This window comes from Apis cerana, linkage group LG14 (genome assembly GCF_029169275.1).
Source record: "Apis cerana isolate GH-2021 linkage group LG14, AcerK_1.0, whole genome shotgun sequence".
Taxonomy (NCBI): domain Eukaryota; kingdom Metazoa; phylum Arthropoda; class Insecta; order Hymenoptera; family Apidae; genus Apis; species Apis cerana.
In genome coordinates, this window is record NC_083865.1 from 8,544,539 (window position 1) to 8,569,716 (window position 25,178).

The 25,178-nt window shown below is 35.3% G+C and overlaps 5 protein-coding genes across 8 annotated transcripts in view; 2 read left to right on the top strand and 3 right to left on the bottom strand.

The window, feature by feature from the left end:
* Positions 1-756: 756 nt before the first annotated feature.
* Positions 757-2,841, top strand: LOC107998681 (uncharacterized). The gene is made up of 6 exons (XM_062084575.1): positions 757-902; positions 965-1,098; positions 1,157-1,409; positions 1,506-1,747; positions 1,831-2,003; positions 2,085-2,841. The coding sequence occupies exons 1-6, from the start codon at positions 757-759 to the stop codon at positions 2,421-2,423; spliced, it is 1,287 nt and encodes a 428-aa protein (XP_061940559.1). The 3' UTR covers positions 2,424-2,841.
* A 171-nt stretch (positions 2,842-3,012) lies between these two features.
* On the bottom strand, positions 3,013-4,171 carry LOC107998686 (uncharacterized; the record flags this gene model as incomplete). Its single annotated transcript, XM_017058091.3, has 4 exons — positions 3,013-3,412; positions 3,557-3,701; positions 3,767-3,849; positions 3,957-4,171. Coding segments are annotated over 4 exons (753 nt in total), but the record flags the coding sequence as incomplete, so codon positions are not given.
* On the bottom strand, positions 4,171-5,009 carry LOC133667263 (uncharacterized). The gene is made up of 2 exons (XM_062084573.1): positions 4,511-5,009; positions 4,171-4,418 (listed from the first exon to the last, which is right to left on the bottom strand). The coding sequence occupies exons 1-2, from the start codon at positions 4,741-4,743 to the stop codon at positions 4,172-4,174; spliced, it is 480 nt and encodes a 159-aa protein (XP_061940557.1). The 5' UTR covers positions 4,744-5,009; the 3' UTR covers position 4,171.
* A 162-nt stretch (positions 5,010-5,171) lies between these two features.
* On the top strand, positions 5,172-9,449 carry LOC133667264 (uncharacterized). Its single transcript, XM_062084574.1, has 3 exons — positions 5,172-5,302; positions 7,925-8,254; positions 8,504-9,449. Exons 1-3 carry the CDS (start codon positions 5,297-5,299, stop codon positions 8,651-8,653), a joined length of 486 nt encoding a protein of 161 aa, XP_061940558.1. The 5' UTR covers positions 5,172-5,296; the 3' UTR covers positions 8,654-9,449.
* LOC107998683 (QRFP-like peptide receptor) overlaps positions 9,151-25,178 on the bottom strand; it is a 49,593-nt gene continuing 33,565 nt past the window's right edge. The window contains exons 5-12 of one of the 4 annotated variants that reach the window (XM_017058082.3): positions 23,503-23,624; positions 19,957-20,080; positions 18,619-18,824; positions 15,658-15,784; positions 14,235-14,395; positions 12,832-12,993; positions 11,610-11,736; positions 10,636-10,719 (exon numbers count right to left, since the gene is read on the bottom strand). In XM_017058082.3, coding sequence (XP_016913571.1) covers positions 11,664-11,736; positions 12,832-12,993; positions 14,235-14,395; positions 15,658-15,784; positions 18,619-18,824; positions 19,957-20,080; positions 23,503-23,624 — 975 coding nt within the window. In that variant the 3' untranslated portion in view covers positions 10,636-10,719; positions 11,610-11,663. Of the gene's footprint in view, positions 10,720-11,609; positions 11,737-12,123; positions 12,994-14,234; positions 14,396-15,657; positions 15,785-18,618; positions 18,825-19,956; positions 20,081-23,502; positions 23,625-25,178 lie in introns of those variants that run through there. The other 3 variants (XM_017058085.3, XM_017058084.3, XM_062084570.1) reach the window with 3 other exon arrangements.

The following is a 25,178-nucleotide window of genomic DNA, read 5'->3' on the forward strand; positions in this document are numbered from 1 at the left end:
TCCAATCTGGAAGTACGACGATCCCAAGTTGAACGAAAGAATTCTTACGATCTACAATAACGGCAAAAAATCGTTTTCTATCGTAATCGAAGAAAGGAAAGAACGAGATCATTGCTTCTTATGGCGTTTCGAGCAGGATATAATATTAAGCGAAGAATCATCTATGTTGTGCATAAGTCGGTTCAGATATTTTGATGAATCGAAGAAAGAAAGATGAATTCTCGCCATGAAGTTCTAATCAATTCTCGAACGTACGATTTCAGGCAACGAGAAAGAGAATAATAGAAAGAATATTTCGGAGAGCGAGAAATCTCGAAAGTTGTATCAGATCGAAATTCTTCCAAAATTTAAATGTGATTTCATAATTATTTTCCGGCCGAAATACGTAGGTTTACACCACGAGATCTTGGAAATTAATTTCTTGAGCGGAAACAGGATGTTGGGGAAAAAGGTTCGTCATTTCCCCAATACGAATAAATTAAAAAGCATTGTCTAACGTTCGATTAATTAGAAATAATTTCCATCCGTTTCCTCGAAACAGAGTATTCCTATTTGGGCCGAGGTTTTAGGCCATCAGATCCGTCTGGATCCACTTTGCATCGATCTAGGCATCGTGATGATCGATTCGGACGTCTCTCAACAAACGTTCAACGTTTTCAACATTGGTAACGTTCTTTGTAAAATCACCTCGTAATACCACGATATTAATCAATCATTAATCAATTATCACAGTACGATCGATATTTAGGGAATACAATGGTCGAACTTTTAATAAAGACACCGAAGAATTTGAGTGATCACGTGTCAATTCATCCGAAATCGACCACCGTGGATCCCAAATCTAGTTGCAAAATTAACGTGAGATTGATACCCGAATCGAATATCATTACTTCTTCTAAACGGTACGAATAAATATTATCATAAAAATGTGCAGGAATTTTTTTCCTTTTTTTTTTTTTTTTAGATTTTACAATCCAGTGTCCAACATATTAGAGTTTCCGATCAAAGTGCAAATCCTGTCGCAGGATTCGGAAAGACCGCCGCCATTGATAATGAAAACCATCGCCAGTCTAACACCTTGTAACGGTTTGATATTAGGTGAGTAAGTAATAAATTCTCTATACAAAAATTCCTAATTCCCTTCTCGTTTAAACAGAACCAGCGAGTATCGATCTAGGATTCGTTCACACACACGAGTCTGTCTACGCGGAATTAACACTGACGAACGAGTCACTGTTGATTCAAGAGTACGCTTTTATAGATCTTCCATTATCTGCTGATATAGAACCGAGTAACTTTGGATTCATTCTTCCCGGAGAAACTATCAATCTTCATTTGATTTATTCCCCGTGCCCGACAGATATTCCTGGCAACAAAATCGGGGCGAATGGATTGGCTGGTCAACGAAGGTAACTTTTCCAAAAAAGAAAAGAAAAAAAGATATATATATATACGTATTTCCAACGAAAATATCGATGAGAGATCCTTTTCCTTTTTTTTCACAGATTTCTAGTGGAAGTTTTCACTTTGGCCGAGCTTGCTGGGAAAAAGAAACAAGCGATGCTGAATCGATTGAAGAATCGGATGAACAAGCAAATGACGATTTTCGACTATCGCGGGATTCCGCCCCCGTTCCATGTAAATCTAAAGAAATCGAAGATAGTGCGTCAACTCAACGATCGAGATAATAACAACAAGCTTAAAGAATACTCGGAGCTAGACGAGGCGAATGACAAACATCCCTGCGGTAAAAAAATTATATTCGAGAAGATAATTCAGTAGAAGAATTCCAGAATTCGTTTTTGAAATTTTTATATATGCGTGCAACAGAGGAGGAAGAGAAAAAGAGATTGTTGGAGGACACGATGGAAATATACGATCTGATCGATGAAAGGAAGCAGAAAAATTTGATAGAGGTTTACGCGTACATCATAGATAACTTTTGCGAGTTGAGCGAGCAAATTATACAATTTCCAGCGACCCCTTGTGGATCCTATTCCATGGTAAAGATAAAAAAAAAAGAGTCTTTTCACAAATAAATTGATATTGAAGAAGATTTTTTTTTTTTTAATTTGACTTTTAAGGTGTCGGTTCATCTGAGAGGATTCAATTTGGCGTCTTATCCTTATTGCACCTGCGGAATCATCAAGGAACAACGTAAGAAATTCAGAGGCTGTTACGAATTTACCAGCTCCTCGGATAGGATGATCATTGTGCCACAGTCTGGCATTTTACAGAACGATGAAATTATTAATATTAATTTTATGTTCAAACCAAAATTACCGAAAAAAATGATCTTCGAGGAAGGTCTTAGATTGAAGATGAACATGGAGGAGCTTCATGAAAATCAGGAGGTAAAGTCTGAAAAAGAAGAAAAATCGAAGAAAGGTATTTGGTTATTAAAAAAAAAAATATATATATAGTGAAAAGAAAAAAAAATAATTTTTTAATTTTTCAAAAGCGAAAAAAGAAAAAAAGAAAATAATAGAAGAACCTGAGGTCGATATGTCGGCTGGTGAAATCAGTTTATTGGAAGCCTTCGAACCTTGCGTTTCCACGATTTTCGTAACGTGCATGATCAACATAGAGACGAAAATCGGCGCACAACACGACGAACGATTATTTGCAAAATTAATATGCCCGATCATTAAACCCGAAATCGTTGTTTTAAATGAGAATCGTGTAATAGAATTCGAGCCGACAGCAATTGGCATGTCCTCCAGAAAATTTCTCTTCGTTAAAAATATTTCCACTCAGTGAGTATTGCGAACGATAAGAAAATAAGAATTAAGAAAAAGAAAAAAAAAAGAAAGAAAGAAAGAAAGAAAGAAGGAAGGAAGGAACATTTAGCAAGAAAGAAATTTTTCCATTTTAAATAGTTGCGTGAAGATAGAAGTGAGCGTGTTGAATCCGTTTGGACCATTTTTCGTGCCCCCTGGAAGGACGATCGAAACAGGGTCTATCTTGAAGCTTCCGGTTACTTATCAACCGAGCGAAGATTACAAAGTGAGCTATCCCTCGAAATTCAATATTTTATTTTAATAACGAGTCGTATTTTAACAAACAAATTGGAACGAAGAGGGGGAAACGAAGAGGGAAAAATTAGAAATAACTGTACGAGGGGATGTAAATAAATTTGGTTCGTGGAGCTTTGCTCTTAAAGACGTATGTCCATCCGTGTCCTTCTATAACTCTCTTCTTCTCGATTATGTATCTTCCTGGTCCAGGACGAATTTCCGTCGACGGAGGGGGTCTGATGAACTCGCTGTTCATGTTGAACGGATAATTCTTCATATTCTTTGGCTTCCTCGGAGACTTGGGATCGTAATGGCCGGGTCCCGGCTCCTTTGGATCCTTGTAACACAACGCTATGTTTTTCAACATCATCCTTATCCCCGATACCTTTAGAAATCTGTCAAAAAATTTTATCACATTTCTTCATCTTTCGATCGTCTCGCAAGAGAGGATTAAATTTCAGAGAATTAAAAATCAATAAGAAAGGGATTTTTAACGATTGATCGACGATCAACGATTATACATCCCGTAACAAGAATACCTTGGACAAGTGCTCCAACGTCCCTTGTAATAATTCGATTTCTTTTTTAATTTGTCCATTTCGCCAGGGATCGATTTGGGCCAGTTGTCGAATTTTATTTTCGGTTTTGCGAAGTAATTTTTGATCGTGGTGTCGTCTCTCGGCCCTGAACAAAAAGGGAAAAAATGAAACGATGTAGAGTATCCAACATACGTATTTATCCAAGCCAACCTGTGAACAAATCGTAGGGACCCCTCTTTCCAACGACTTTGTTTAAAAAAGCGTCCAACGTTCTTGAATCCTTCACGTTGTATCTATGTAAGAAAAAGATGAGTAAGAAAGAAATTGAAAATCGGATGTCTTCTTTGACGGAACGAAGAAAATAAAATGTGAAAGAAAAATTGGAGTTGTTATTACGTACAGGATGCAGGGCAGTGACCAAGGTTTAACTTCGATCTTGGATCTTGGCTGTAAACCATCGTATTCGAACGTTGGAACGCAGGAGAGACCCTCGCGTTCTCTCTTGTCGATGTAATAATAAGGATAATACTTTGAGTATCCTGAAACAAGGAGCAAAAAAATGTTACTAAAAATTGATCGAAGTGGACGCCAGTGGAGAAAGATTAATTCGTTGAATCATTCGCCTGGTCCTGGAGTGAGGGACGGCCAAGAAGGTTGGAAAAGAGGAACAATTCCGCCAAATCCAACGTTTCTTTTCGTTGTCTTGCAGGGTTTTTGCAGCACGTCGTCGGGCCATTGAAGGATCTCGTGGGTTCCTGGACCACGACCCATTTTCAACTGTTCCCTTTGCTCCTTCAATTTTCCCTCGTATCTTCCTCCCATGGTCGATGAGAATTCTTTGGTTTCCATCTGCCTCTTCCAACTAATTTTTAAACAGGAAGAAAAAGCTTCCTGTACGCTGGTCGACATCGATTTTTATTCTTGAAAAGATTCACAAATATTTACAATATATACCTTATAGTCGGATGTTTGCATTTAAAAGGAAATTTAGGATGGTACAATCCTACTGCTGGTGATACTGCTACACCTTTATACATTTTTGGATGCAACCCTATTTTCACATCTCGTTTTGCGCTGGTACCGAAAGCCGGATAAGTTTTTTTCGCCCGTGGAATTAAACAATTACAGTTCCATTTGCACGCGCAACGACAAGTTTTGGTGGAACATTTTTTGGTTCCGCAGGACATCGTGATTTCGATTTCAAGTCTTTTTAACTTTTAAAATTTTTATCGAACTTGTAGACGACGCTTATGAAAAAATTTTTTCTTTAATTAATGATTTAAAAGTTTCTTTGTTCATTGATGATTTTTCATCAAAAGGTTAATAATATTTGAGGGAAAATATTTGTTAAAAAAATCGAAATTATAAATATAAAAAAATTATCAACTCGAAGAAGAGTTCGTAATTGTAAAAATTAATTTAAAGGTTAGTGTTTTGAATTTTCTTCTTCGATTGAAACTAAGTTCATATTATAGCCATTGATCGATATCGATGGAATGTGAAAAATATATTTTATAGATCTGTGCAGAAATTAAATTATATTTTTATACTGTTGGATAATGATCTAGTGAATGTATTTTTTACTAGAATCAAGAGTATTTCGAAGTATTCAGCTCGAGAACGAAAACGAGATGGAGCGTAAAACTGATTGGGCGAGGAGTGGTGCCATCTTATATCTTGAAGCCTCAGTTTCGAGTTGCTCGTTTCGACGTTGTCAGTGACAAACCGGTAGAGTTGAAAATGTCTGTAAGTTTACACTTCTATTAATATTTATATATATATATTTTTTTTTATCAAAAATTTTCAATGCTACACGTACATATAAGAAAATATCTGATGAATCGTCGATAAAAAGTACCAACGATAGGTATTAAAGGAAACCAGCTTAGTCTTGAATACCTTCAATCGATAAAATAGTTTCTAGATCATTTAAAAATTTCACCTCAAAATTTCAAAAACTAAAAAATAAACAAAGAAATTAAATAAAATTGGCAAAAATTCTTCTGTATCGGATCTTTTTGTTTAAAAATTCTTCGATATTCGTCATTAACGTTTCAATTTAATAATAAATAACTTTGTACTATGTATTATCGAATGTTAATCGAGTTTTCATTACCGACAAAAGCGATTTATCCAAAACTCGATACTAGCTCAAATACCGAGAATTAGAACTAATTAGTTGGACAATTTAATTCATCACGCATAATAAATAACTGGATAAAGGAGTTTAATACCGATAGTGGAATCGTAATTATAATTAGATCGTGAAAACATACGAACATGTTGTATCAAAATTAATTGAAGAAGCGATACGCGAGAGGAACAACTAATTACTTGCGTTGATGCGGAGAATTAATTGCGATCCATTACGTTTTATCCTGTCTTGTTATCGATCACCATTTTCATGCATCATTCCAAACAATGAAATTTTCCAACGATTCGTGCTTTTCCAATAATTTTCCAATAACGTTCAATGTTTGCAAATTTATTCAATCTGTTCAAAATTAATCGACGACGGTTGTCAACAAGCGCGAAACAGTTTTTCGATTTATCCACAATAAACCGGATGATGTACGATGTAACAAAGAAAAAAAAAACAGGAAAGGGCGAATCTCTTTGAAAATAATTTGGTATAATCTATTTTTCATACGTCATACATCTCAAAAATATCATCGATTCAAATCTAATTTTCTGTAAGATGTATAAATTTACAATTATAATATTATTCTCTTAATGAAGAATCATTGTCTGTTCAGAAAAATATAATTTCGAATCAAAAAATTCGAGCTGGTGGCGAGCATTGAGAATTTTCGAATTTTCGAGCGCGATTCGAAAAGAAGAAATCGATTACTTTATCCAGATCTGTGTCGACAATGATTCAAGCATGATCAAAAAATCGTGAGAAATATAATTTTTTCGTCACAATTCATGAAATTACGTTAGAAATCTAACATCGAGTTTCTTATCCTCTTTTTTAATCCTCGATATTTTTATTTCCTCGATATTTACTTCAAAATAATATCAAAAATAATTCGTTTTTTCGATGAATTATTTCTAATGTAAAAACGAAATCGTGTTATAATATAAAACAATTAAAAATGATCAATTTTTTTAATCTCTTTATTATCCTTCACGTCGACGTTATCCTACAAAACAAATTCACAAAGCCCTTGGCTTAACAAGCTTATTAATTACTCCCCAAGTTTCAGCTCCATATCCCTTTAATCCCACCCTCTTAATCAATTCAATCCGAGTTTAATCGTTCATCCTTGAAACTCGAGTCATCAAATCGACAAATCGAACTCGTTAATGTTCAGCATCTCGGAGTAGTGGATCCTTTTGATTCAAGTCGAGCAACGTCCGACCAGCCGCGATTACCTCCAAATTCCTTGAAAACAATTTCCTGCTGCGGTTTGCGCGACTTGTGCGTTGTTCACTTAACTTCTGAACCAAGTTAACGCTCGAGAAACGGTCTCAAAGGATGTCGAAAGAGGTGAGAAAATGAGAGGAGAGTCAAGAGAAAAATTTACGAAAAAAATTCTTCGTCGAATAAAATTTTACACGATGATCGAACGATATGAATCGCGATTGAAAGGAAATCTTGAAAATTTAAAGAAAATTTCGGCCAGGAAATCTCTTTGTATGAGATTTGTAATCATTGAGAATTGGATCAAGTATATTAAACTTGATAATTTGCTAAGTTAGATAGTTTCTTAATGAGATGCCGAATATCTTCGTTCGTGGATCTCGTGCAATTTCCTTTCAAGACGTCCATCTAGAATCCGAACATATCTTGTTAATATGCATGGCACAGATTTCCACCCGACCCTATTATTACAAAACCGCAGACATTTCGAGATGATTAGTTTCTCGGAATTCATCACCTTATCCGCCAAGTTATATCAGGGTAATCAACGGTGTTCAAAATCTTCCAACTCGCTCTATCTTATTTTTATCTCTCCAAATTTCGGAACTTACTTCTATCTTTTTTTAATATTTTCCTCTTAATTTATGAGTTATTAGTTTTTTTTAATTTTTTCACAATCAAAGGCTTTTTTCCCTTCAAACTTTACGCAATTCGAACGACAAAAAATTAGTTTTCTCTAATCTCTCGCGATTCGAATGAATTATTCACCATGGAAATCTAAATATTCCAACTGTTTAATCCTCCTCGCAAGCGATCACTTTCGATCCACGTCGAGCAATTTATTCTTCTCGTGTGCGATAAATCAAAATAAAAAAAAAAAATAAAAAATAAAGATGTTTCGTGAAAAATATATATCGATTAATCTGCATCGAGTAATTCGTTATGACCGGGATAAATTAAAGTGAAAAATTAAACACTAATGATTGTTTTAAATATTTCAGATACAAAACACGGGATCGTGTTTATTGGTCTTCCAACTTTCTTTTATCGATGTGTTAGAGGGTGAGATTCTTCAGAACTTGGAAAATTCAAAATCTTTGCGAAAACAAATGAAAAAGAAAAAGAACAACGAAAAAAACAACGAAAAAAAGGAGAAAAGCATCGGAAAAAGCAGCAAAAAAATGGAGGGAAAGGTGGATTTGGACGATAAACTTTTGCCGAACGAGCATTTGGCGATATACGGTGGAAATCTTAAGCGATCCGAAGATCAAAGATTTTCCTTTTTGAATCTCGACGAGAACAGGCAGCTATTGCTTCCAGAAAAGAAGAAGGTATATTTGAGAAATCTTACGTGTTTTCGATTAGAAATTAAAATCTTATTTCAGAATATCGAGGATCTCGATTCAATCTAATAGGATTTTACAATTGCAAATATTTTCACGCAAAATTATTTGTCCAATTATTTGTTCTTTAAAAAAAAAATTCTAAACTAAAATTGTATAACAGAAATGTTTATTCTGGAAATATTTCTATTTTTTTTTTTCAATCGACGAGCATTGCTTCGAAAATTTGTTTTTCAGGTGGAATTCGGCGTTCAATTTCAAATCGATCTGAAGAAGACGAAAGTGAAGAAAGACGAGAAATCGAATTACTGCCACGTGGCTTTGATCAAACTTACGTTGGGTAGCGTCACGTTGCAAGACTTTATAATGATATGCTCGATAAATTGAAAAGTAATTAATTCCCGTTTAAATATGTACTTCAAATCGCGTACTTTCTCGAATCGAATATAATTTCAGAATATCAGATTATGCATTATTATTCTTGCGGAAATTAAACGAGCAACTCTGTTCCGTGTCGGATCATTCATCCGAGGCGTGGAAAAGTGTGCTTCGTTTCAATATTCACAAACGTATCGTGACGTGACAAAAATATGAGAATCGTGACTTCACAGCACGATATCACGGAGAAAATGGAACCACGAATGTCATTTGCGGTAAAATACGTTTTCTCGACGAATGATATATGGGCAAGTTTTCGTCGTTCGACAAAATGATTTCTCCATTTTCCAAATTTTTCTAATTTTCCTCTTTCAATTTCTTTCAACTTTAAAATTAACTTTAATTTTCCATTTTACATTTCGTCCATTTTACCAAAGGGAGGATTAATCCATTCACAAAAGATTGTGTTCTGTTGCACAAATTTCGAATGAAGCTCAACGTTAACATATCTTTCGACAATTTATTCCAATATTTACATGGAAACGCACGCGTAAAAAATCGTTACAATTCCGTGGAAATGCTTTCATAAAATTAAATACGGAGGAGACACCATTTAAATATATACATATCCTATTTGTAAATTATCATACGTCAGGCCGGCGCATAAATTTACAAAATTAATTCATGGAAATTGGGGAAAGGAGAAAGTATAAAGTAGCATGATGTCGCGAAACGAATTCGCCAGAACTTGTCGCTTATATTTACATACGTACATACATACACACACACACACACACACACATACCCTTCCGTATTATTACACATCCTGATCGTAGAAATTTGAACAAATTCATAATTAATTCGAGTGGAAGTCGTGTCGATAAGTCGTTAAGCTCGTCCCATTATTGTTCCTCTCTTTAATTAATTTAATTCAATTCAATTTTTACATTCAATGGAAAACTCCAATGGAAGAGGATTTATTAACGTGATCTACACGAATACCTTTGTAAAATATCAAAACAAATTTCATTTCTTAATATTGACAAGAGAGAGGAACTTTCTTAGATTAAATTTTAAGATTCTCTTCTTCTGACACAAGAAGCATAATTTCAAAAGTTTCTCCTTTTTAAAAAAAATATTTATGCTCGACCTTGGCATATAAATATATATATATATTATATAGTATAAATTTGAGAATTCGCCTTAACGCGCGATAAAAATTATAATACAATTTTTGGGGATCAACCGTGAATTGATAAGTATGTAAAGAACTTACGTTGTTTCACGATTGATTAGAGCGATTCTTTTTCCCATTGTTCGAAAATCGGCCAAGATTTCCGATTGATAGCTAATAACTTGAGCGAGTATATATATATAGGTATATGATATATATCGATGTAAGCTCACAATTGCGTGATTCGACACCGACATTTCGTCCTTTTCCTTGCCTTTGTACAATGCGTTTCTATCTATTCTTTTTATCTATTCTTCCTTCTTCCATTTGCTTGATTTGCATGCAGTTTTATGAAAATTATATATACATTTACGTATGTACAAATAAATAGACACATAGACTATATTGCTTTACAATTAATCAGAGATTTGAGAAAGCGTTTATCCTACTCAAGCTTCATAATGTTTCTCCCCTTTTTCGCGACCTCTTAAAAATATCGACGATTAAAAAAGATTTTGCCCGAGTCGTAAATAATTTTTAAATATCGAATTATGTTAGATTTTGAAAGTTTCCTTCTTTCACCGCAATATTCCAGATTCCATATTCCAGTTGTTCATAATTAAAAAAGAAAATCCTATCTACATATACCTTCAAATACGAGTTTTCAGCATTTACATCAGCTCGAGGAATACTACGTTCGGCGAAAAAATGATGAAAAATCGTTTCGAAATTCACATTGATTACTCAACAACAAACGATAAACTCGAAGTAGCATCGTCTTTCTCATTAGGAACGGTTTCTTCCTCTTTCTAGCCTCTTCCGGCATAGTTCAATGGCCGACCAGTTTTTTACCTGCGAAACAAGTGCCAAGGGCCGGGCATGACGAAATAATCAAGTCCATCTGAAAGCAAACGGGGTGAAAAGGGAAAAGAATTAGAGGGGGATGATTCGTTGCTTGTGAAATTAGTAAAGCCAAATTTTGTGCTCTTTTCTTTTTTTTTTTTTTTTTTTTTTTTAATGAAATTTAGCCCAAATTTAGTTCTTCTTGGAGTTCAATCTTTAAACATTCGAGCCAGATTTCATTCTTGGAATCTTGAAATTAGTGGATAACAACATTTCTTCAATTGTTATTTGTTAAACGATAATTAATTTAATTAATAGCTTAAATAATATCTATTTAATTAGAATAATATTGTTAATTATCGTATTGATATAAGAAAAATTCGAGAATTAGTCAGCGAGTTCAAGATTGCTGGAAAAGTCGGAAGGACGTCGGTTTTATACGATTAAAACACGCAAATATAACACGAAACCATAAATTTTTCACAGTCGTTAAAAATTTCATTTTCGACTTCCATTCGACGAAATTCTCAAAAATAAGATAAAAATCTACGCGTATAAATAACAAATATCCATCTTGAAAATGATACACTTTTCATACGTACTCGTAACGGGATGGTAATAATGTAAATGAAATTGGAGATGAAATTTTTCCAATATGAAGGAAATATGAAAGCTGTAAAACTTTATCTTCAAACTTGAACCTTGAACCATTTTCCACCCGATTAGCTTGGAAGAAGATTCCCATTATTAAAGTTCCTCTATGAAAACCGACGTCCCTCCCACTCCCCCTCCCCAATCCCTTTTAAACTCCCTTGATTCGATTCTTAGCCAAGCGTCCAATAATCAAAGTAAAAAAGCACATAAACTCGGCAAATATCTCGCCGATCGTTCAAGAGTTCGTCGTTCTATCTATATCAGGAAATTGCGCTTCTCTGAGTTTCGTCCTACCTCTATATATGATATTTCGGATGCTGGTGGACCTACGCTGCCAAACTGTTTAATTCACGGGTGTGCTACGAGATGATTGTCGCTCGAGTTTCGATACTTGGACTCCTGGAAGGAGTTTCGCGTCCACCTGAATCACGTATTCAAAGCAGAATATCATAATTTCTCGTAGTTACGAGTGGTTGGTCCATGAACGTTAAAAACATTCACGAAAAGAATGTTATATTATCATTGGAAATTATTAGTCTCGTTTGAGAGGAGGGAGGTCTTCGTGTTGGATTTAATTTTATTTTTTTTTTTTACTTCTCGACGGATTGTTCTGTGCGTGGAAAAGGAAAAAGAAAGGGGGATGAATTAGTTAGATTTAATTCTTCTTCCTCTTCTTCTTCTTCTTCTTAATCTCTTTAAGAGAAAGGAAGGATCTTCGAAGGATCGAGTAATTTCTTAAATTATAAGTTTTTCGTTGGATCGTTTCGCAAGTCTGGAAAGACAGTTTAACAAATAAGGTAAAATCAGGTTAATGATAAAAATATTTATTAAAGCTTCGGTCGTAACGTGGCTAATGTTACAGTATGCGAGGAGCACCACGATAAGGAAACATTCTTAGATCGTTCGAGGATCCGACGTGCAAATCCTATTTCCTTCGAAACCAATCCATTTCTCAGCTTCTCTCTCTAATTTCCCGAATTCTTTAAATCTTCGACTCGTAAAACTCGAGCTCGAATCCGCGTAAAAACCGGGAGTTTCCGCCCGTTTCTCGCTTTTATTTATCAAACGAAGATGGAAAAAAAAAAAAAAGAATAACAATTCGCAAGTAAACTCGAAACTTTGAAGCTCGCGCCAAAAAGCGATGAGAGTGAAAAGCACCCAATAGTAACAAATCTTAAATTACCATCGAGAAACGTAACTAATTCTCAGGTTTCTCTCTGGAACAATATTTTCATGATGTCGATCAAGCAATTTGACAGATATGTACAAGCCATTCGCGGAACAGGAGACCAGGATAATACTTTTGCTTGGCTACCGCCTCGTGGAATCAAACAAATTATTCCATAACAATCTGAAATTTAACATATTGATACTTCTTTTTTTTTTTTTTAACAACAACGTTCACACTGTTCAATCGCAAGCCGCTGTTCGTTAACGAGAGCAGAAGGGAAGAAGAGAAGAGAAGAGAAGAGAAGAGAAGAGAAGAGAAGAAAAGTGGGCGTAAGAAACTGCGTACCTTATACTGGTCGTCCTTGTCTGACTTAAGCTCGGATGCCTCTTCACCGGCGCCCTGTACCCTCTTCGGGGGCAACAGATCCACCAGCTGCCGCAGGCAGCGGCCAGAAAACTCTCCCTGAAGTGTTTCGACATAAATCCGTAAACGATTGGATTTATGCAACTGGAACACGCAACACTCGTAGTTTTCGTATCCTTTTCATTTCTTCCCTGTCGCTTACATTCCCGTTCATAAGATATTTTAGACGATTTCGAACTTTATCTATCGCTTCAGAGGGAAGAGAAGATCGTTTTGAGAACTATTCTTTCGCATTTACTCAAGTTCCACTTCGAACGTAGAGGCGTAAAGTTTGAAGTGCGATTATCAAGGGTTTATTCGTATTATTCAAGGATGTGTGGCGTGTGGAGTGGCGTTGAGGTAGTTAAACGACTTATGAACGGCAATGTACCATTGAAATTTACAAGTTGATACTGTAATATCGGTCGTACGGCTCGAGATAAATGTAAGACGCGTATCACGATGCACAAATGAAATAAAATTTCATTGCGCAAGAGGATAATAAGTATCGGAGATAAAAATAGAGAATAAATTATCAACGAGACGATTTAATTGCGCTCGAATAGCTGAACGGGAACAATTTGTGGTTAAGAATTTTTTTCCTCTTTCTCTCTCTTTCTCTCTCCCTGCCCATCGTGACGACGATGGAGAAAAAAAGTTTCGAGATGAAAGTTTCGGATTCTTAGTTGGTGTTAACGTAATAAAAATAATCAAGGGTAATTTTCTCGTGGCACGGATAGTTACGCGGACGAATTATTATGTTAACGAAGGATCGTTACATGGAGAACGATGATTGGATTATGATCATCAACGTTGGATTATATCGTGGATAGAAATAAGTGAAATGAAAATCGATAAGATAATAAACCTCTTGTTGAAATCCCGTCTAGAAGATTTTATGGAAATTAATTAAATATAATTGATCCGTCACAATAATTCAACGTGCAGTATAATATTTATTAATTACAACTTCGAATTCTCTTTTTTTTATAAAAGTGTAGAATGATAATAATATTCGTAGTTGGCAAAAATCTTCTAAATTTTCGTAATTAGTGTAATTAGATGGATAGATTAGACTCGATTTTTGCAAAATCAAAAAGATAGAAAGGAGATATATTTTTGCTCATCTCGAAGCTTGTTCTTCATCCATCCGAGCGGTTCATCTTAAGAAAATAGAGGGAATAGAGCGTGAACAGTTTCCATCTCTCCGCGCTAACTCGATGGAGAAATTAAACGAAACGCTATGGGGAGCTATTCGAGCGCAAAAGCGTCGTTGTAAATTGTTTTCCCCGAGAAGTTAAATCCAATGAATGCAAAGGGGGAGTTTGATAAAGAGGACGATCTACCTGTTAAAATAAGCCATCAGCTGAAAAGCGGTGTTAAGATGCTTGTACGTGCCAGCTTTTACGTGTGGCAGGTATCCATAAGCTGTTAGCATGTTATCCACGAGAATTGGACCCCAGCAAATGACGAACAACACCACCACGGCCACCAACATCTTCACCACCTGTCCAATACAATTTTTTATAATTTTCATCCGATCCCATTCGCACATTGAAATAACACTTCGCTTCGCGTCCAACTTTGGATCATCATCAAATTTCTAAAATTCTTCGTAAATTATTGAGAATATGGGGGTCGGCACTTTGGCCTATAAATGGAAATAAAAGTAAGAATAAAAGTAAAAATTGGCGAAGCGAAAAGTAACGAAACCTTGTTTCTTCGGAGAGTTGGAAATACATTAAGATCCTTTCGCTAGTCTCTTAATGCAGCAACGAGAGCAACTTTGTCGAATTCCCTCATCCCTTCCTTCCGTGGACTAACTTGGATCGATCGATACGAGCCCTACTTGCCAATTGTTTTCGATCGTGTATCACGACGAAATAAAAACTTTCTTCTCAACTTCACGCGAATTAATCAAACTCGATCGAAGTTGCTTGATCCAATTAAATTTAATTAGATTCTCTATTCGTTTACTTTCCTCTTCCCTCCCTTCGTTTGCCGATAATTAATTCGACTCTCAGGTATTACTTATTATTAGTCACGAGACAATTTAATACACTACCCTCTTTATCAAACGTCCTACCTAATATTTCTATTCCTATAATATAAATCGCAATAAACTTTTTCATACGTAATAATAAATTAATAACAATAATATTAAACGAATAATAAACGAATATTTCTCCAGGATAAATAAAAAATTATCCGGCTGAGAAAAAAATAGGCGAGAAACGACACTGCATTAGCGCAAAGGAAATGATCTCTGTTGATTTTTTCTCTCTCTTTCTCTCTGCTTTGATTTGACCCGAAAAAAACGCTGCTTGAAATGCGCAATAATTATCATTTGAATGAGAGCGTGGACGATTTTTCTAGGCAAATTGTCTTTTATGAAACGAATAGGGGAAGCGGTATCGAACTTTTATGAATTTCAATGGCAACCAGAACTTTTTAAGTCTTCCACTTTGCATCTTTTGTTTCATTTCGCGTTAAACACACGTTTGTTTTAAAAGTTAAGTTAGAGTTCGAATTCCGTGGCAATTTTCCAAAATTGTATTCCTTATGAAATCCTTACGAGGAAAAATCTAATTCGACGAATCTTTAATCTTTATTCCTGAGAATATATCGAAACTTTTCCATGCAATCACCGTTTAATTCCTCCTTAATCGAAAAGTGAACGTCTCAGCGAATATAGGCTAGTTTAAGAGGACAGAATCACCACGTTTCCCACAAATTTCTCGTTTCGAGTGATCGCTCGATCCAACAAACCTGTCTTATCGTACGAGATTCTTCTTCCGTTTGATTGTCCTCTCGTTGAGAACGACGATTATTGTTTCGCACGCTATTCCTCTGTGTCATGGGTATGGATTCTGCGTCCACGTTACTTGGATTCAGTCTGCAACGTAAAAAGAAAGACAAAAATACTTTTTTCTTCGTTTCTAACAGTAGAGAAATTTATATATTCGAAAACGAACGCCATTGCCTCGTAAATGTACAACTTTATCTACCCCGTAAAACCTGAATTTCGTACGTTTCCGCTTCACGATTGAAAACAGCATTTCTCCCTCGAACCGATGCAATCCGTTTTCTCATCGATACTTGGATTTCTCATCAGCGACGCAAACATCTCTTGCAATCAGGTAAATGTAGATCGTGCGTGACTCTGCGACCGTTCCAGATCTCAAAATTACCACGGATTTCAAGCGTGAGTCCTAACACTGAATTAAGCCAATCGATAAAGCGACAGGTATAAACGTAACTCCTCCGTTAGACGTCCCAAGATATCAGATCCCATCTGATGTCTGTGATAATCGATGTTGCGGGGAAACGGTATATTTATTATCGTTTACGGAGAGTTGAACGGACAGAGAATATCCCGAATGCGATGAATGCGTCGAGTGGGTTGATTTTTACGACGAAACATCGATGAACTGATGTAAAAATAAGAATGGTTGAAGAGAAATCGGTGTGAAAAGAACGTAGAAACATTTGTAAAATTTCACAAGACTTTTTTCCCCCACCGGTTCTCTTTAATTATTCCATTATTAAAGAATTATTCTTGCTCAAATGTTTGAATTATTTTCAAAAGATAATATTCTCTCTTTTCAATGAGAGAGAATTAGAAAGAAAAGCTCGTGAAGGATTATTTCTTGCGCGAAAATGAGATATAAAATTAAATACAAGGAATACAATGTGTTTAATAAAATAAATTTCTATCAATTACACGGAAAATTAATTCCTACGGTTTTCAATAAAAATCCTAAATTCACGAGGGAGGATGTTAATCGGAACAATGACGAATCCGAAGCGCGAGATTATGAGATTATGAGCGATTAAAAATTTTTTTTTTAAATTTCCATTCGGAAAAGGAAAGAAAAATTAGTGCAAAAATTTCTTCGAAATTTTCTTCTTTTTTTCCGGTGAATTTTTTATTTTTGTGAAGTTATTTCGATGAGAATTCTCTTAATTTGATGTAATTGAAAATATTTTTCGACATTTAGTTATTATATCATATCCATCAATTATCTTTAAACTTTGCAGTGTGAAAAATGAGACTTTTATTACCTTCAACGTTTTCTTTTATTTTCATTTTCAGCAGCGGGAAATTCGTTGTATCCATTACAAAAGATGATTAAGAAATAAGAATTTAAAATTAAGAATAAACGATTTGCAATTAAGATGATTTTTTTCTTCGAAAAAACGTAAATAAATATATGCGACGTAAAATTTTCTTTTTTTTTTATCTCGCAGTGGAGAACAAGCGAAGATCATTATGCAAATTATCAAGTAAAATTAAACCTACCTAAGCTTTTTGCTATTCCAATATCTTTTGCGATTAAATCTTAATGTCAAACAAATTTCGGAAAAATAATTTCGAGAAAATAATATCTTACATTTAACAAAGTGTATATTAAAAAATTTAACACGTTGTATCAAAAGATTATTAAATCCTTTACCAGAATTTAAATTACAAAAATTTTACATATCCTGTAATACTTATTTTAATATACAATCTTATAAAAAAAGAAAAGTATTACGAGATCACGAGACGCGTTTCTTTATTAAAATTTTTATTAAAATTAAAAAATCGTATTTTAAAAAACCGTTTTTTTTTTTTTTTTTTAATACAACGAGATGTGCATCGATATATATTTATTTACACCAATTTATTTTTCATCAGTTTGCAAAGCATGTTTACCTTTCAATCACGGAGGAAAAGTCTGACAATTGTAAATTGATGTACGTGCGAATTTTCGCCTCTTGTACGACAACAGATAAATCGATGTACAAGATAGTATAGGTGAAGAACGAAAAATCGAATTTTAGTCGTTTTCTGGATTTACACGAAAATGTGATATATTCGTTCGTATTTAATATTTACTTTAGTTGCAGCATTTTTTGATCCAATAATAAAACTGATAAATTTTACATGGAAAATATATATATATTGAATATCTATGTGACTTTGTGATAATATTTTTTCTTCCATTGTATTTTCTTCCAGAAAATAAACTTTCACGGATAAATATTACGATACTTTTTTATGATTTTATTATTATACTGAGGATACATATATATATATATATATGAGGATTTATAAAAAAAATTTCGATAAAAATAATATGAAAATCATAAATAATGAATGTAAATTGCAAAGTTTCGAGTTTATCGATGTTTACAGCAAGCGAACGTATCTCTGTTGAAATATAAATGAAAAATATATAACGAAAAAACATAATTTAAAAATTTTAAAGAATCGAAAAATTTCGTTAAATAGTAAAAGAAGAGCAAATAATCCAAAGTAAAAGATAATGCAAGGTTGAATTTCAATCAGAAAACGGATTTAAGTCGAGAGTGCTAAACGATTTAAAATACGATTTCGTACTATATCGTTAAAAATTCAAGAATTAATATATGTAGATCTCAATTTTGGATTCCATGGTAAAATATACGATAAAAATCCTTGCTTGCAATCGAACAATCGATTACTAGCGGATTACTAAGCTGGCAGCGGAATTTTCTCACAATCTCAACCGCCATTTTTCACGGCCGTAAAAATTACGGAATCTCGAAAATTATTTTCCACGAAGGGAGATGAATTCTTGAATAAATTTTATCGAAATTATCGACCTCCCTTCCCCACGTGTTCCACGAGCAAATATCGAGGAATTTCATCGGACTAAAATCCGAGGAAAATCTGAATAAAAATAATAAAAAAGAGAGACTTACACGCGGCGTGATGTCATGTGGTATCGGCGCTTCATGACCCGCCAAATCTCCCAGCAAATGGCCGTGTAACAATACGCCATCACGGCTAGGGGCAACACCAGGACCAGCACCAGCATATAAACCTCGTGGGCGCGCCATAAAAGTCCACCTTCCGAATCACGAACGCACCAGTAAGCGATCACCCTCAATCCGACTTCCTTGTGTGTCTGGAAAACAATTTTTCCATCCTAATTATATATTTAATATTTCAATGTATATAATTAACGTTCCAAATATTAAATAATTTTCTCATAAAATATAGTTCGAATACAAAATTGAACACTCGAATTCAATTGATAGGAAGAATTTGTAATGGAAATTATCGAGCGAATCGCGGAGATACGTATCCTCGTTTTAAGTTGGCGTAAAGATATTTATCTCTAACGAGTTGCAAAGCGACGATCGTGTCATTTTTCTTTGGTCGCGCTCGGTGTCACTCGGGGAGACACACGCAACCGAGTCGTGTCGCGTTTCATTAACTCTTTCGTCCTTTTTCGTATCCCTATTCGGAGAGACAAAGATTTCACCGAAAGCGGGGCACACGCTCCCTCGTTTTTAATCACACGTCACGATCCTCGAGGCAGAAGGGTGAAAGGAGCGGGGCGTGAAATACCTGCTCTCTACTCTTATCAAAAGGTATCGTCCAAACGCTCGACGTTTCGATAATTTATTACGATAGACTCTGTTGCGTTGTAACTCGAAGCGCGTCCAAGCGCAAAATAGGGGTGTTTTCCTTTCGACTCGCTTGCGAATTCGCTCCATTTTCCACTTCCTCCATCGATTCTCCTTCCCTCCTGAATTCCGAAACGACTAACCTCTTAACGCTCTGATAAATACGCGTCTCTTGCCGTCGAACACAGGAGGGATGCGCGTCGACTTGCTCAGACCGCGACAGGCAGTAACGTTATATCGCGCATATTCGCACGGACCAGCAATTCCTTTAAACGGGATATTGGAAATCGAAAAACGAGGCAATTTTTCCTCCCTGCTCTCGCGACGGGCCGCAAGATATTGGATAAAAGAGATTGATAATCGACGCAATTTCCGTAAGAAGTTTAAGCTTTTACCCGTTCTCCAGAATTACATCCACTTATAGACGGAATTTATTTGTGAAAAATGCCATCTTCTTGGAGAGAATCGGTTAGAATATCGGGAAATAGGAGCGACACTTTTTCAAATTACGTATTTTACAAAATAGAGATACATGTAGGTATTATTTTTCTCTGTCGTCGCACGCTGAAAGAAAATTGATCAATTTGGAATGGATCAATTATCGATATTTCTTTGAAATAACCGTACCTGTGTGAAGATCATTGGTATACCAAGAAGGAAGGACGCCACCCAAGTTGTAATTACTATTTTGCGAGCCTGGCTTATCGTGCACGTGTATTGGGCCCGCATAGGATGAACTATGGCGTAATATCTGAAACGCGAGAGGAATTTTTGATTAGTCCGCCAATATTCGTGACTGCATGGAACGTATTAACGTTGTTGTAATGAATCGAGACGATCCATGCGATCTTCAGGATGCTTGTTAATCAAGAAATAAAATATAAATAATTCCGGAGTGAACAAACCTTTCCTTCTTATCGCTTCACGTTTCCACGAATGTGCTCGATGTCGAAAGATGAGAAAAATGATTGAGATAAACTGAACGAATCCCAACGAACGTTTCGTTTTATGGTTATTTTATTTTATTTTTTTTTCTTTTTTGTGTGTTTTGATATGCGCGTTTAACTTGATTCTTTCTCTTATTTATTTTTATTTTACGGGTTCTGTTCTCAACACCTGCGCAGTTAAGCGAAAAGAGATTGCCACTATGATCGTTCTCTCGTTCAAAGCGCAGCCACGAATACAAAGTGGGTTGATACGTGTATATTTCTAGATCCTCTATCAATCAGCCCCCACGTCGCTAAATGCGACCGAATTGAACAGTCACGTTTCTAAAATTACTTTTCCTCCGATATTTAATTTCTGCTATTTCACCAAATAATCGTATCGAATTAAAAATTTTACAATTCGATTAAATCGAAGTTTAACAAAAATTAGGAGGAATGAAATCGGATTTAGCGAACAAGCAAAAACAAAAAAAACAAAAGTTAAAAGCAAAGAAATATTCGCAATGAATCCCAATGATCCAACTATCGATAACTTCGACTTAATGCAACAAACAACGGCTTAAATGTTATATTCCATCCATACATTATTCCTAACTCGGTGTAATAATATCAAAATAAATTTCTCATTGAGCTATTGATAATAAATTCAATCGTCGACCATAATTACATTCAAACCGCTAACAAATAAATCAGCTTTCCGATACCTTGCTTAATCATTCTCGATGCTTCTCATAAATATTTGTCCTCGTTACACAGGGGAATAGAAATCGGGGAAAAAGATTATCTCAACTCGAGATACGTTGTTCGGTGATAGAAAACACCGAATCATCCGAAATCCCCGCCATACACGCGATTCCTTTCCCCCTTCTTCCTTCTCGACGCACCCTGCGTCGCTAATAAAAACATATGGACGATTTCTATCTCCTTTCCGTGAGGATGGTCGAGATAAACCGTGAGAGAAAAGGGACGGATCGATTTAATATCGCGGGAGGGAAGGAGAGGGGGAAAGGTAGGCGACGATAAGGCGATTCAATTTCCTTTAGGACGAGATAAATTTTAAGCATAGTTAGATAGGAAATTGTTGGATAACGCGTGCGCGAGGCCTATTTTTATCGGTGTTTCACGAATGGCGAACGTGATCAGCGAGCTGAAACAACAACCTCCATTGTAAATTCTCAAACAAGTTTTCACAGCCCCCGCTTAATCCCGCCATTTTTAATCATGGGAGGGCGGACGATATCCTCTTGGAGAGATTAATAAAAGCTCGATACATTTCGGACGATCCAATTCTGTTTATGTGCAATAGCTATCTTTATTCTCGTAAATATTTATATTCTCCATCGTGACCTGATATTTTCCATAAGTAATTATATATCTTTGGAATTAATAATAAATTATTCGCAAATATTTCTATCGTATAATTAATTCCCCCCGCTTTTATAATGTATTACGCCAGATCAAAGAATCGATAAAATTTCAAATTTTCAGCAAAAATTGAAAAAATTGTCAACGTTTGAGCTCGTTGTGATTTTGTAAAAAAAAAAAAAAAAAAAAGAATCGTAAAAGAGCGCGATAAAAATCCTCTGCTTTTACGCGATAGAATTTTATTTTTTAGAACATTCCTTTTTGTCGTAGCACAAAGTGAAAAACTAAACTCGTCTTTTTTTCTTTCAATTCGAACGATTCTATGGGGTTTAAAAATTATTTCTCCGAATTTCGTTTTCAATTATTTCGAAGAGGCAAGTTTCTCCTTTACGACGAACTCTCAAAAAATCGATCTACGATTTTTCCCTCGCTATTCTGTCGCATCGTAACGAGCCAAAAAAGATAAAGAATAAAGAATTGATGAATATAAATGATAAATCTCGTTATATCTCATCGATGGTGTACAACAATGGAATACAAAACGCGAGATATCTCGTCCAACCCTACTCTATCTATCAATAAAACGCGGGGATAATTTCTCGCAACGAAGGGAATAAGGGGGAAGCTTCCCAATCTTGAATCGCTCCCAATCCGATCTGAAATGGAAGGGACGATTCATAGCTGCTCTTGCGCCAACTTTCTTCGAAGGGCGTTGAAAAGGAAAAAGCGGGCGATGAATTCCGGATGGTCCTCTGTGTTTCGAACTGGAGAATTCTTCTTTAACGTGAGGTTGAATGGAAAATTCCTTTGGCCGGGATAGGAATTTGAACACGGACTTTTATGTCGATTACCGCTGTATACGTATATAAATTGAACGCGCCAGAACGGAATAAAAATTTGTTAAAAATCGTTGGAAATCGTTTTGTTCCAACGATAGGATGAAACATAAATATAGAGACGATCGAAGTAACAAGAGACGTTGAGTAATTAAAGTGGCCGAAAGATAGCAAAATAATTAATTAATTTTTTCGATCGGATTTTCAATCTTTTTTTATCGTAAGTAATAAAGAATTCCACTTACGCTACTCTCTTCGTAATTCAAAACGCTTCGCCTACTTTCACGACTACGAATTTTATCGACAAACATTGTTCTTTTTTTCTTTTTCTTTCTCCATTTCAAAATATTCTCGTTCGTTATTCACCATTTATTTGTCAATACTTTCATCTTTTCGAAATTTAAAATTCGCCATTAATTTCGAGAAAGATATTAAAATTCGAAGAAAAGCGGTTTTGTGATTAAAAATATATGCGGAAGAATTGAAGGATTCTGAAAGGAAAGACGTTTTCGCGGTTCATCGAGGGAAAACGTATCCGTGGGGAGCTATAAATAAAATTGAATTTCTGAGAACTCGTTTAAGCGCATCAATTAAGCGAAACTGCACGTTCTCGAGCAATGCTCGGTTCCTCGACTTTTAATTCTTCAACGGTATATCTCCTTTAAGATTAAAACACGTATGTAAGAATGCAAGAGTTTTTCTTTTTAAATTTGCCTCCATCCCTTTCTATGCTGCGCATAAAATACGCTCACCATGGAAAATACTATAAAAATAGAAGAGAATTTTCTCAAATATTTCTAAATTTTTTTTAAATAGTTAAAAAATAATGACGCAATTTAAAAAGAGAAACACTTCGGTGTAGAATTATTATCATTCGTTCATCGATTTAATCTAATTTAATCCCTCGATCTATTTTCAATTCGAAAAAAAAAAAATAAATATTCCACCTTCGATTTACTGGCGAACACGGTGGAGATAAATTTAAAAAAATGGCGTAGAGCACGTTACAACGTCACAAGGTTTACCTTTCGATCGACATTGCGGTTAACGTGACGACCGAGCAAATAGCCGAGACGCTCTGCATATAGTGCACCGACTTGCATAGAAACAGGCCCATAGTCCACGTGTATGAGAACAGCTTCGCCACCTGCAACAAATCCATTCGCGTCCTGTCAGATTGAATTGCTCCACACAACCTTTTTATTATACGCATAAAACACAGAAGTGAACGATTCGACTTCCTGGAATTGAAAAAATAGTCGAAGTATAAAATTTAAACTTCCTATCACGGCACGCTACACCGTAACCAAAATTTCAAAATAAATTTCTCATAAATATTTACGATCTTATGATAGACTCGTTTCACCTCGCAATAATTTTTTCATCCGTTAACTCGTCCCAAAAACGAGTTTCTCTTCAAACTTATTTACGAATGCAACGATTGTTTCTAACTTAATTATATCTATAATATACGTACGTGCTTCCCTGTTGAAGAATCTAAAGAGAAATTTTATAATATCAGAGAAAAATAGAATATTGTGGCGTATTTCAATGCGAATTTTTTTTTCACACAATTTGATTACCATAAAACGATAAGGAAATCGTACACGAATATTTGCAAAATGAATATTTGCAAGACGAATATCATTCGTTCAAATTTTTGAAAAAGTACAACATCGATCCAAGAATAAAAATCGCGCGAGACAATGGGGTGTGTATTGAAACGGAAGAGAACGAGGAGCAGGGGTGCAATAAAAGAGGCCGAGGAAAATGGTCTCCGAGCTCAAGTCGCTTATTTGGGAAAACGTGTTTAATCAACCTCTTTCGCGGAGCTTTCTTTTTTTCGCTCAAAGAAGATGGACGTTATATTGAAGTGCGCTCTTTGTACGCGTTAATGAGCGTGGAACGCATCCAACCAGGAGAAATCTCGAACTTCCTCGACTGAAATACGTTAGAGGACGTTTTGAATCGTTTCGCGATCTCGTGGAAACGAATCTCTAAAATTAAATTATTTAGCGAGCAATTATAATATCATGTTGCCAAACATATACCGAAATGAGAATATTAGAGGATAACGAATTTTATTTCGAGACGATGAGATTTCAAATTTCTCCACGAAACTGCACTAATATCATTTTATTAAGACGTCTTATTTATTCGTCTATCGAGCGTTGATAATTGGAGTTAATTCACGGAGTCATCGATTCCACCAAAAACAAATACAAAAGTAAACGAAAAATTATTATTTATTAAATCGTCTAGCTTCATCCGAGGCAAACTTCAATCGCTCCTGATTTAATTAAGTATCATTTTTGTTTTATAATATATATGAATGCTCTGTACATTATATCCTAACGATATAACAAATTTTTATTCTCCGGATAATGAAGAAGCATAATTATACAGCCGATAAATAAATCAAACGCGTGAATCTGATTTGCCGTTAAATCGTCCGAGGAAAATCGTCCAACTAGGGGAGAAGCACGATCATGGCGAAAGATAAAAAAAGAAAAACGCAAGAACCGGTTGATCCCAATCGCTCTAGTTAATCTTCCCCTTAATACCAACTTGAAACACGATCCACCAGCACCGAGATTACGAGCTGAATTAACTTTTTACAGCGATGGATTTCCGTCAGATGGACGGAAGACAGCTCGAATCGATCGTTGATCGATGGGCGGTGGCCCGTCAAAGAAATCTT

Coding starts and splice junctions, on each gene's coding strand:
- LOC107998681 (XM_062084575.1), top strand. CDS start 757: ATGGTCGAACTTTTAATAAAGACACCGAAGAATTTGAGTGATCACGTG. Junction 1,410..1,505: donor GGATTGGCTGGTCAACGAAG/GTAACTTTTCCA, acceptor TTTTTTTCACAG/ATTTCTAGTGGAAGTTTTCA. Junction 1,748..1,830: donor GAATGACAAACATCCCTGCG/GTAAAAAAATTA, acceptor TGCGTGCAACAG/AGGAGGAAGAGAAAAAGAGA.
- LOC133667264 (XM_062084574.1), top strand. Junction 8,255..8,503: donor TGCTTCCAGAAAAGAAGAAG/GTATATTTGAGA, acceptor TTTGTTTTTCAG/GTGGAATTCGGCGTTCAATT.
- LOC133667263 (XM_062084573.1), bottom strand. CDS start 4,743: ATGTCCTGCGGAACCAAAAAATGTTCCACCAAAACTTGTCGTTGCGCG. Junction 4,419..4,510: donor TGCAAACATCCGACTATAAG/GTATATATTGTA, acceptor TTTAAAAATTAG/TTGGAAGAGGCAGATGGAAA.